Genomic DNA, 12,936 nt, shown 5'->3' with positions numbered 1-12,936 from the left:
GCGGTTTGACCAGATTCTTTCCCCTTAAATCTTACCATGTAGTTGTGTTGCCTCAGTCTATAAGCAAACTGTGGCTCGGAAACTGAACTGAAGAAAATGATAATAAAAGAAAAATAATAAACCAACCAACTATGTCTAAAAATAAATCTGTGCCCGATGGCAGCAGATGTTTACAATGCTACCTGGTGTATTGTGTATATGAAACGGTGCTATGCAGCAATTTGCACTGTCCTGTATTCCTTTTTATACCTGCATAAAAAAAACACAAACAACTAAGGGAGCAATCAAGCATCCCATACACGAGTAAACGCTGAATAGCTGCTTTATGATTGTTTTCACCTGGGTGCAAGTTTCTTTTATCCGGTGCATAAAACTGAAATAATGTTAAGAGTATTGAAATGTTAGATGTTTGGTGTTTTTTTTAATCTTTGCAGAACTTTTCATTCAGATGAAACGGATATAAAAAAGATATGAGTTTACCTGCTCCTGTAAAAGTAATTTAAACCAGAGCAAAAACTGTTCTTTAACATCCTGAATAATGTAAAGACTGTAGCACAGTGGTATTACTTCTGCCTAAAACATGTATCTGTGTGTGTGTGTGTGTGTGTGTGTGTGTGTGTGTGTGTGTGTGTGTGTGTGTGTGTGTGTGCAGAGTGTTCATCCCCAATTATATATCAAAGGTGAAAGTTCAGCTGGTAAACTGCAGCACCAAGAACAAGAGTAGTGACAGTTGTCCCGTGGTGCTGAAGATAAGAGCGCGGGCGCCGCCGGTGCATAACTCAAGTGCCCTCGACTGCAGGGAGTGGAACCCGTGTGAATTAGACACCCTCGTTCCCGCCTGGGAACAATGGTACTACATCCTGGTGGAGAGATATCTAAGCAACTCCGACGTCTACTTCCGCATCGGGGTGCAGGTCACAGGTGAGCGTGTTAATTTCCTTTTTTTTTTTTTTTTACCTCCCATGAAATGAAGCAGCTGTTCTCGTTTTGGATTTATACCTGGAAAAAGAAAGACTAAACACATTAAAAGACAATAATCAAATAACACTAATTGGACATCATCAGTACAGAGGACCTAATTTATTCATTTAAATCAGCTTAAAGAGGTAAATTAGAAAATTAAATAATTTTAAGTAGGCCAGTGTACTGGCTGAAATAGCAGCTTTTCTAGCCAGAAATGGCCACACTTTGTTTAAACATAATAACAATGATATGAGCACAAAAAAAACATACATAACCTGAATGACACATATTTAAGGTTTACAACCAGTAAAAACCATTCTACTGGTTATATTGGTTTTATTCCAGCCAGGTCCTGACTGTTCAGTATGTATTTCAGATTATTCATGATGTCATTCCACCATTTACACCATTATTGATGCAGAACAGTGGAGGCTATTATCTATAGTATAGTATAGCATACATGTATGAATAATAATATGCTACATACAGTATTATTGTGGCATCAAAAGTGCCTTGCTGATGTTTCACTGTGTGATACATTGAATAAGCTGATTATTACAACATCTTACTGTATTTAAAGACAAGTACTGTATAATATTGCAACACACTGGCTTTGCTTCTTGTCTTAAACGTGACTTGCACCGTTTCTACTGGCAGGTCTCATCAGGGTTTTTCACACAACGAAGAATAGGTTGCTGCGTTAATGAGAGCACTTTACCAATTTTGTCAATTAAACAAAGCCGTTTAATTAATTATTAAAGGTAATGTGTTTGATTTCCCTCATTATTTGCAACTAGATTATGATAATGGTTTATTTTCCGCTGTCTTTTAGCCGTTTTAGTTGATTCTATTGTTGTTCATTATTTTCCTTCCCTGCTGCTTTCGAAGTGTAATTTAGACGATACCGGGGTGGTGATGTCTGTGAACCTGGAAACTCATAAATCAGACTACACAAAAGCTCTGAGTCGATTTTGCCGGCATATCATATCCAATATCCAAAATTATGCAGACAAAAAAGGATGAAGAATCGTGGCTTCCCATTTGTAAAGGGGAAGGCAAAAACAAAACAAAACCAAAAAGCGTCCAAGATGCTCAGGCAGGAATTAGATTTCGGACATGTGACGTTGTGATGGGGGAAAAGGGACGAGGCCAAACACAGCTGGACCGTCAAGAGGCTTGTTGAGGAAAAAGACCGGAGCTCAAACTGAGGCGATTCATGAGGGATCGCTAAGAGGCCAGTGATACCACGCTTAAGTGCTACATGCTGTTTTTGGGTTGCGGAGTGCAGAGATATTCTTTATGCCCACTCCGCAGGGATGGCTCACAAATCTGTGGGAAGTCCACTCCCTTGTAGCGATCCCTCCCTCTGTTTGACACTGTACGGTGCACTTTGTCACCATGGCAACGCAGACACTAATTATTCACACTCTGTCTCTCCTCCTGCCTGCCAGGCAGATCTTACTTGACCTTTTGTGGATTTAAATTGAAGAACACCTCAGGTTCAGGGAGAAGATCACCCAGAGTCCTCACCTCTTTGTGCTTTCTCGCTATTATTTCTCATTGTTGTTATGAACGCTCTCAGAAAATACGAGCCCCTCGTTCGACATTCAGTCCAATTTGCAGGTACCAGGGTTGCTGGCTAGACGCAGCAGAGAGTGGAGAAACTAGGTTGCGCTTGATTATTTATCGCTGTTGTTTATACAATATTTTCATCGCCGGTGTCTTCCCTTTTAGTAGCTGATTGAACATTGAAGAGAAACCATAAAGAATCAAGTTCTTTGTTGGGTATGAAACACAGCGCCCTGCTCTGTCACCCACACACACACACACACACATACACATACATACATAAACCAGTGTTATATATTTAGGTCTGTCGTCACTTATTTTCACACAGATTTCACTTCTAGTTTCTACCGAAGTTACATTTTGCCTGGAGCCCTGAAGTATTTAGTATTTTGGTATTTTTAGGAAAGCTTCAGCTGCCTGAACGTACATCAAAATACTTCAAACCCTTTTCAGAGACAACACTATGCAAACGAGGCAGAGGCAGAAAAGCCTTTGAAATCCTTTACCCTTGGGGATTGGTGGTATTTGATGGTACTCTGCCAGTTGCCATCAATGACCATTTTGCAGAGAGTTTCTTTTGTGTTGAGTGAAAGCATACAGTTTGCAATTACTCTGAATCTTTGTCTCGTTAAAAGAGAAAGAAAAGGAAAAGGAAGCAGCGGTACAGTGCAGAACCTTGCTGTTTACATTATGGAAACCAGCCGAAAGGGGATCATTAGCATGCATAATAATAATGCAAGAAACCGACTTGCTTATTGCCTGTTTGTTCGAGATTTGCTTGGGATCAGTTGTTGATTTAATGATACACAAGATTTCAGGAGGTGCACTGTATCTTCTTGAACAACATAATGTTCAGCACACACAGGCCCCAGTTTGATTGATTTCCTGTGGGAGTTTGACATCTATCTTCCTCCGAACAGATTGCTCCAAGCCCAGTCTGTCGAAGGACCAAGCTCAGCCCGGCTCCTCCATGAACATGCCTCAGTCGTTTGGAACGGCGATGGGTTTCTCCCTGTCTGAGACGCTGTCCATGGCGACCCTGCCCAGCCTGACACAGAACGCCAGCCACAGCCTGCGCACCGCGGAGGACAGCATCATTTACCTCGCCCCCACCGCCGACACTAACAAGTGCTGGCCCATCCGTCCGACCCTGCGCAACGAGCTGGACACCTTCTCCGTGCACTTCTATGTCTTCTTTGGTCCGAACATATCGATCCCGCCGGACAGGGCCGCCGTGTTCGCCATCAACCTGATGCCGGTTTTGGACAGTGGAGGAGTCCTCAACATGGAGCTCAAACTCAACATGGTGAGTCCCTCAGATTATACTGGTAGAACTTTAGTTCAGTATTTGTACATTCAAGAGAAACTATGCAAGATTTGCACCTCAATTAAACAGCTACTGAGTGATTGTGATGCTCAGAGCTGGGGTAGGCAGGGTTTGTTTTGAAAACGAGCCTACAGCTCCCGGTATCTTTGACCAATCAAATCTATTCTGGTCTGGGAATTCCTGATTGGTCTTAACAAATCAGGAGGACAGAGTATAGGGCCAGCCCCTCAATAGGGCTGCCACGATTAGTCGACTAGTCACGACTACGTCGACTATTAAAATCGTCGACAACTAATTTAATAGTCGATGCGTCGTTTTTTTTTTTTTTTTTAACTTTGTTTTTCTCTCAAAACTGCTGCGGCACCTTCCACACACGCACCCGCCGCTGCAGCCGCCCACCACACACACACACGTGCACTCACTCACTCAAGGTGAGTTAGTACAGGTGTTCTCTCTTTTCTCTCTCTACCTGTCTTGTCCGTCATCAAGCGGCACCGGTGTAGCCCCCCACCCGCCGCCGCCGCCGCCACCACCACCACCGCTGCTCCTCTCTCTCTCTCTCTCTCTCTCTCTCTCTCTCTCTATAGTCTGTCATTTTAAATGAGAAGTGATACTAGGAGCGGTACCGCCGCTCCATCGTTTTAAATCACGGACTGAAAAACAGCCGTTCGTCATTTAAAAATAAAACCGCGGACTTATATTGGAACGTTACAGCTTCTGGTCACAGCGGTCCTCGTCACGTAATGAGCGCTCATCTTAACGAGGAAGTCTTCTCTCCCGGCGTAAAACTACGTCAATATTTTCCGGTAGCTTCTCATCACAGTCCGCACCTTGCAGAGTTTGAGCTGCACCTCAGTTTCACTTGTTTTCATTTGACAGAGTTTCACACAGAACTTTCTGTTGAGTCTTTCCATGTTTCTCCTTCTGTGACAGTAAAAAGGGAACAAATCCTACATTTCTTCAGACAAGACGATTGTCTTATAAACTACTCGATTTTTTTTTAACAGAACGACTATTATTTACACTGAGCACAAGTTATATTTGAATGATAGGCCTACCAAAACTTTATTATTGTGAATAATTCCTTAGTTTCAGGTGTCTACCTCATTTTATTTAAATGTAGCTATGTTTAATGCCAGAGACAAATGAAGGAAAGAAAAACCTAAAAAAAAAACCTTTAAGTATTTATTTTGGTGTTGTTTAGGCCAGTGCCTTATCCTTATTTTACTCAGCTGTTTGCACTTTATGCTACAGTTAAAGCTGCATATTTCATTAAAAGTTTAATGAACTATCATCTTAATTGTCTTTATTTTTAGTTAGCATATACCTTAAACACTTCAAGCTGAAAGCTATGGTTATATGAGAGCAGCTGCATGCTGGTGCGATAAACTGTATGTTTTACATTCAATTTACGTATGATCCGATTAGTCGACTAATCGAAAAAAATAGTCGGTGACTAGTCGACTATCAAAATAATCGTTTGTGGCAGCCCTACCCCTCAACTAATCAGGAATTGGTTGGTCAAAGATACCGGGAGCTGTAGGCTTTTCAGGCTGCTGCATAAAGAGACATAGAGAAACACTGTGATCGCCCCAAACACACAGACCTTTCCTTACTGATAGCTGAATGTGAAAACACAATTTTTCTTTTAAAAGTAGTTAATATTTTGTTTTTAAAACAAATCCTGCCTACCCCAGCTTTAAATTACTATTTACGGGAGGAATGGAGGCTCTCTGCCTTCCACCTAGCGTCTCTTGGCTGAAAACCAACCCTGCAAGATCAGCGCCTTTGACCCGGTGTCCCAGATCTCGTCTTGCGAGGAACATGGACTGTTTTACGGCACTACGACACAAACACGCCCCGTAATCCATAACATCTTATTAACGTTACCCACCTCTGTAGACAGACGGATTGCCTTCTGGCCGGCTTCATTGAAGACAAATGCACATGGCTGGGGGGAGGGTTAGCTGTGAGTTTTTACGACGTGAAAATATGCATGAAAAAAAGCGACCAAAACAGCTTCAGTTTGCATTTAAAAAAATGAAGGATGCGTCAAAATAGCTTTGATTGAGTGATTTGCTATACTATTCATTCCAGAAAAGGAGAGCTATACTGTACCTGCTCCCCCCTTCACCCTGCTTTACCATACAGATCAGACTGTAATCAAGAATGCAAATATGAATACCAGCTAGTCGAGGGAAAAGCCCCAGCAAGCCAGGGTGAATAATTGGGCTCACAGACTGTGTGGCTGAGCGGGCCTGCTAAATATGGATGCTTGTGTGGTTGCAGACTTTGCTGTGGGAGCTGAAAAAGTTTGCAGTCAAACAGACGCCAATGTTTGGGATAGTGACATATGTCTCGAATTGAGAGCGAACAAAATGCAGAAATCAGCCAGGCAGGATTTGGTATGTCTTTGTTAAGCTGTGCTTTAGATAGTAATGTTATTAGGAATGCACCTGCAGTCGCTCTGGATGTCTGCAGGGAGCCAGAAACTGGAGAGCTACAAGCTGGCAGATGGACTTTTAAACATTTTACTCCTAATAGAAAGCAAGCCAGCCAGTGTTGAAATAACTAGAGAATGAGGCATAAAAGCCTTACAGACATCTTTGATTACTCAGTTCAAAGGAATATCCTGACATTTTGAGAAATATGCTTTTTTTTTGTTTTTGTCTTCCGGGGAGATAGATTGATATCAGTTTCATCTCTCTGCATTCAGAGGAGATATTTGGTCAAGGGCACATTTTGCCTACGGTACAGTACCTGTAGCTTAGCACAGGCGCTGGAAACAGGAGGAAACAACTCAAAAACCAAGGAAATAATGCCCTTAAAGCATTGAAAAGTTAACGAAAGAATCTTACCGTAAAGTTGGGTTTTAGAGCTCCTGATCAGCAGAGTTGCCCAGTTTGAATTCCCATTAATCCACAAACGTAAGAACGTTTTTGATCATTGATTTTCACTCGAAAACTTTGAAAGTTCAGTCTTCACCTGAGGAAATGTTGTGTGATATGATTGAACCAGCCACTGCTTTACACCTTGGTAACGAGATTGTTTTGTCAACTACTGTTTCTGAATCAAACTAGTCACAGATAAATCCTCAGGTCACATGTCACAGGTTTTGTTCAGAGTTTTGTGGGATGTATGCAGCCAGTGTAACTCCACATGGCAGCCATTAATTGCTCTGAAATCCTATCAGTACTCTTTTACTGCTAATAAAGCTCAATTAGTTGATTGATTGATAGATCTGCAGCTATATTTTGTTCATTTACAGATATATTTTAAGCAAAATATACAACATTTATTCGTTTCACTGTCTCAAATGTGAATATTTCTGAATGATGTACAAAACAGGACATTTGAATATTAGGCTTTACACACAAAATGATTTATCGATCAGAAAAATTAGGTCAGATTCATTGATAGACGTTGATAAAATGCAACATCTATGCTGATTCCTCTTCCTGCGATAAGCAGCGCGGCTAAACACCATCTTTTATCTCTCCTCAACACACAGAGATGAAATTAATGATCGATCGTCTCCTCTAATCCCCCGGTGAGAAAGCAAACAGATGTATTTCCCCAAAATGTCAGCGGAGAGAAACACAAATAGTTGACTTTTAAGGAAATTACTATTATTGACTGGGGAATTAATTTGATGGTTTATTGGGTGATTGCTTGCCTGCGTTGAGGTGGCGACAGTGAATTCACCTCGTGGGGGGAAAAAAAGATCAAGATCATCCTCAGGGGGCTTAAATGGCAGCGCTGGTTCTTTCTCTGTCTTGTTCTCACGTGTTCCTCAAGCGAACCTCTGTTTTCACTCGTCCTCGTGCATCGCTGGGATACACCCTGACCCCTCCCACCCCCTCCACTCCAATACAAGTCACAACTGGGCGGAGTTGATTGATTTTTAGTTGATGGATTCTGCAGATGTCAGGAACCGTATACCGCTGCGGCGAAAACCTGGTCGCTATGATTGTTGCCACGACCAGAACGTATTCTTCAGAGAGACTGTCATGCTATATTATTCTATGGACAGATTTCTCCCCCCTCGGCGATGATCTGTCACTTGCTTGTCACAGGCGCAGATTCCAGTCAGCCACTGCCAGTGGGGGACTCTGGCAGATTTGCAGAGCTTAAGGAGACAATAGCTGGAGCTGCTTGTCTGCCTTGCATCACTCTCAGTGAAAGAGTGTGAATTGAATGCATATGGCTTTTATTTCCACTGATAGCTCCACTGGCACCGGATCAGTTTTCTTTAGGGCTTCCTTTTAGGGCTTATGCAGAGAAGGAAATTGTAAGTACTGTAATGAGCGTTAGTCCTTGACACACTATGAATGTGGGGCCTTGTTAGCTGTTATATGTTGTTACTGTACACTTGTTTTTATACATAATCCACCACTATGTTCTGAGTACAGGGGCACAAAAGAGTCTATCCATCTATCTATCTATCTATCTATCTATCTATCTATCTATCTATCTATCTATCTATCTATCTATCTATCTATCTATCTATCTATCTATCTATCTATCTATCTATCTATCTACTGTATGTATGTATGTCTATCTATTGTTATATCGTTCTATCTATCTATCTATCTATCTATCTATCTATCTATCTATCTATCTATCTATCTATCTATCTATCTGTCTGTCTATCTTTCTGTCTGTCTATCTATCTATCTACTGTATGTATGTATGTATATCTATCTATCTATCTATCTATCTATCTATCTATCTATCTATCTATCTATCTATCTATCTATCTATCTATCTATCTATCGTATCTATCTACTTGTCTGTCTGTATCTAGTAGTATTAGTAATAGTAGTACTGTACTTTACTATTTACACTATATGATAAAATAATGATATTATTATAGTAATATATCATATTTAAAGCAGATATCAGTGGAATGTTTTTGTTAATATAAGTCCTAAATAGTCCTATTTTCCGTCAGCAATCACTTACATGAAGTATTTCAGCCTAAACACGAGTCTCTCCGTCACTCTGCTCTGCTGTAACCCGAGGAGAAAATTTTCCTTGTGGGATACAAGTGTTATCCAATGAGGAGAGAGAACGGCATGAAGGGCTGTGTGTGCAGCCAAGGGATGCGCGTGAATGTGGTGACGTAGCACGAGGACCAATTGATGCCTGACAAGGGCGGGGGCTGCTAACTCATGGTGTGTTCAAAGAAACTCGTACTTTGTGTTTTTCCTTCCTGTGAAGTCATACCAGTTCGATCTGGTACGAGTTCACGGGTCGGAAGTTACGAGTGGCCGTTATAGGGAACTTTCACAGACAACAGGATGGTAAAAACACGAGCTACGGGTTACCTGGAACGCTACCAAGTCGTAGTTGTGACTTGAAGCTGTAACTTACGGTTTCAAAAGCCTGCCTTGAACGCAGCATTAGCCGAAACGGCCGTGAAGCTGATATCTGCTTTAATAATATATCATGCTCATTTATTAATTTGATTTTGTATTTTATTAGAAAAAGCTTAACTGAAGCCAAGAGCAAACAAAGAGACAAAGAAATGTTCGTGTTTGCTGTTGCCAGGCAGCATTAGTCTGTTTAGTGACGTTCAGGGAGTGAGATCCATGAAAAATCGTTCCTTTTAAGTTGAAATAATAAATATCCGTCAAAACAAGAGAGAGGTTATGTATTCATTGTGGAGTTTTATTTAATTAGTTTGGAAACTGGACACATGTATAAATAGAGTACATATGCCAACTTCATCAGTGCTTCTGCATCAGTTGGCTTTGTGTCCTGCTCGGCAAATGTCACCGGCGTAACTACTGGGAAATCCAGCGAATCGAAAGCCACATTAGGACACGATGAAGTGACACTCATCAGAAGTTGTTTCTAATTGAAGCAAGAGCTGGAGTAGCTGCTTCTGAAGAGTTGTTTACTTCTTTTATTTTTGTTTTGTTTTACAGTAGCTACTTTGCCTCAGTCACCTTGAGCTTGAGCATTGTTGGGAGACTGTCCCTCTGATTGAATTGTACCTCTGCCACTCACATACCACAATCATAACTAACAGCTGCATAATGGATCAGGCATACAAATCACGGTATTAAACGTGATTAATGTAGCGATGTTCACAACGATGTTACAAAGTGCTTTACAAGTAACAGCAATAAATAAAAGCCCAAACAAAATTAACATTAGCAGTCCAGACATGAATTTTAAATGAGGCTTAAGAAAAAAATTAAAAAAAAGAGGGCATGCACAACAAGCGCTGAACATACATTAACAACAGTACCCTGACAACAGTAAGGTATTTTTAGAAGTGATTGAAATCCATTTCAAAGCACTGATTACTGGACAGCAAAAGCCGCTGTGGTGCCGAGGTATACATGGTCCGCCTCCAGCTACAAGGAGGAAACGATACAGATCTGGGAGGAAAAGGTAGATTGATTCGAGAAAGTTATCAGCGAAATCTTAATATCAGCTCTGACAGAGAGAAGGGGACGGAGAAAACAAAGACATTTCCTGATGTTGACGACGCCACCGTGAGTGGTTCAGACGAGAGATCTGACGAGGATCAGACATCACAAAATAATCACCTGCATCTTGAGAACGGCTCGTTTCCTTAATGTTGCGTGTGTTTCCTGAGGAACTCGGTTGTTTATAGACACGTACTGTACAGCAGAGTAGAGACTGGATCATTTGTATTTACCGCTGGATACTCTGGGTCTAGAATTACATTGACTTGTAATCTGAAGTGCCTTAACAAATTTCTAATAACCAATTTCCATAATGGTGCATTAGCATTAATGTTAATGAAAACAGTAACCCATTCGTCATCGGTTTTTACACATTTCATCAGGGAGGTCACTACCTGTGTAATACAACAACAGGTAAAGGTTGGCAGCTGAAAATATCTTACACTCCAGAGGAAAGTCAGATTATGGCTGTGACGCAAAGGAGCGAAAGACATAAGAATTTGAATGGTTGTATATTGGTTAATCTCATTTTGACTCATTGAAATATAAATGCTTTTGGGATATATCGATGTTAGTGATGTCAATCGAGTAATTACTTATTTTTTAACATATGAAAATCCAGATGAATCTCCAAAAACCTGTGATGGTATTTTTTGAGAATCTTATTTTTCTCGTTTATATTTTCCAGTTTCCAATAGGTATTGTTTGGTTAATTGCACTATAGAGATAAAAAAAAAAAGAAACGCAGTGAGGTCCTAAAGGGGGTTGCTGAGTCATTTACAACCTCCCAGAGCTTTAACGTGGGCCAGCTTTTGGAGGGGGGGGGGGTAACGATTATGAGGGAATTTATTTCCTCCTGTCTCATCACATAATGTATCTTCTGAGTCACGAAGACTTAATGATAAACATCTATAACAATACTTTGGCTGTCACCCTCTGCATGGGGTTTATTGTTCGTACGGACAGATCACTGGGTGATGGGGCCCCTCAGCACAGAAAGTGTACAACGCCCTCCTTGTTTATACACAGCAGTAGACGTGTTTGTGTCTCTTGAGCAACATTTTGCAGGTTGACCATAACTCTGCTTTAACAGTTCACAAACTACTGTCATTGGCCATAAACTGCACCTGAGCTTCAGTTTATTCCACGTTGTGGAAACAAACAAACCAAATGAACATAAGGAATAAAATACCTGATTTATTTTGGGTAGACATGTTTTATGTTTGGCTCTGTGAGGCTGTTTTGCAGGTACTGTATGTTTACAGTGTTGGTTCCATTGATATACTGTATGTCCAATGACATGGTGTCACCACACGGCCGCCATCTTGCATCGGTCCACTTGCTCCCTCAAAGCAATATACCTACTGTATGTTGCATGTTCTACTAAAATAACCAGAACTTGCTCAGTTTTTGTCCGATTTTCAAACGGTTTGGTTTTTTATGAACATCAGAAATGCAGTCATGATATTGCATACTTAAAATTACAAATAATTGTAATTATGTACCTTTCTATGAAAGTAACATTATGGAAATAGTTAAAGTAATAGCTACAGTATATACGATCAAATGTTCACCAAGTAGTTTTTTAGTGCCGATGACTGAATCACCCACCTTTCTGCGGCCAGAGTCAGAGCAGGTGGACCGACGCAAGATGGCCGCCTGTGAGTTATGTCTACGTGTAGTCCGATCCACCCCCTTGGTTGGTTCAGTGTGGTAGCGCATACACACGTTGCTAATTAAAGGTATTGGACAAGATGATCATGAACATGTGGGTCAAACTTCAACCTCAGGATACATCATCTGAAGATCTTCGATATCTGTTGGGAATGCCACAGTGCAGTCCAATTAATAGTGGTCAATATTTCACTCTTGACACCCAAATGTCAACCTCATGGTCGTGTCAGACCAGTGAGGTCAGATTTCATCCTCATCCTTCATAGCAGTTTGTCTAATAATGGAGATTTTTTTTTTAGTCTGGACCAGATTGGTGGACTGACAGACGAACACATGGCTGAAGGCGTCTCTACTTTCGCCTGAGCTCATTAACTCACCAACCAGAAATGTGGATAACAGTCACTTCAGATAGAGAGTCTGGCTTTGGGCGCCTGCTGACCGATTTCTGTCCCCTGTGCCTTTTTTTTTGGGGCGAGGATGGGATGGGCAAGTTCGGTATTTTGCCCACCTGTGTTTCTCACTTAATCCTACATCTTTAAGCTGTGAGGAGGAGCTGGGACAAAAGAGAGGGGAAGAGACGACTGTCTTCAAATGCCAGTGGGTGTGATTGAGTCTTACCACCAGGAGAGTAAGAGGCCAGATGGTGAGTTTAGGAAGCTTGAAATCTCAGCACCTGGCAAAGTGTTTGTTGAGTTATTGCATTAATCAACAACAACTTTGCCAACTCGCTGCATATACATTACGCTCATGTCGTAATGCACTCAAGAGGTGAAAAAGGAAGTTTATTTATTCAAGGAGTCGAAAGTAATCCAAGCTGCCCTAGGTAAATACCGAATCTGCAGAATCAGGTTTAGTAACTTAGTTGGACGCTTTCCACCGTGGTTGTAAAACTCATCAGTGCTCTGCTGCTGCTGATACTCTTCATCCCCAGTGACGCTGTGAATGAATTAGAAGGAATTT

At 41.2% G+C, this 12,936-nt stretch overlaps 1 protein-coding gene across 1 annotated transcript in view; it reads left to right on the top strand.

The window, feature by feature from the left end:
• Positions 1–470: 470 nt before the first annotated feature.
• tmem8b (transmembrane protein 8B) overlaps positions 471–12,936 on the top strand; it is a gene marked incomplete at both ends in the record, with an annotated part of 33,922 nt that continues 21,456 nt past the window's right edge. Inside the window, 3 exons of the mRNA XM_083979879.1 lie at positions 471–488; positions 681–921; positions 3,453–3,838. Coding sequence (XP_083836005.1) covers positions 471–488; positions 681–921; positions 3,453–3,838 — 645 coding nt within the window. The remainder of the gene's footprint in view (positions 489–680; positions 922–3,452; positions 3,839–12,936) is intronic.

This window comes from Trachurus trachurus (genome assembly GCF_905171665.1).
Source record: "Trachurus trachurus genome assembly, chromosome: 9".
Taxonomy (NCBI): Eukaryota; Metazoa; Chordata; class Actinopteri; order Carangiformes; family Carangidae; genus Trachurus; species Trachurus trachurus.
This window is presented reverse-complemented; position numbering and strand designations above follow the sequence as displayed.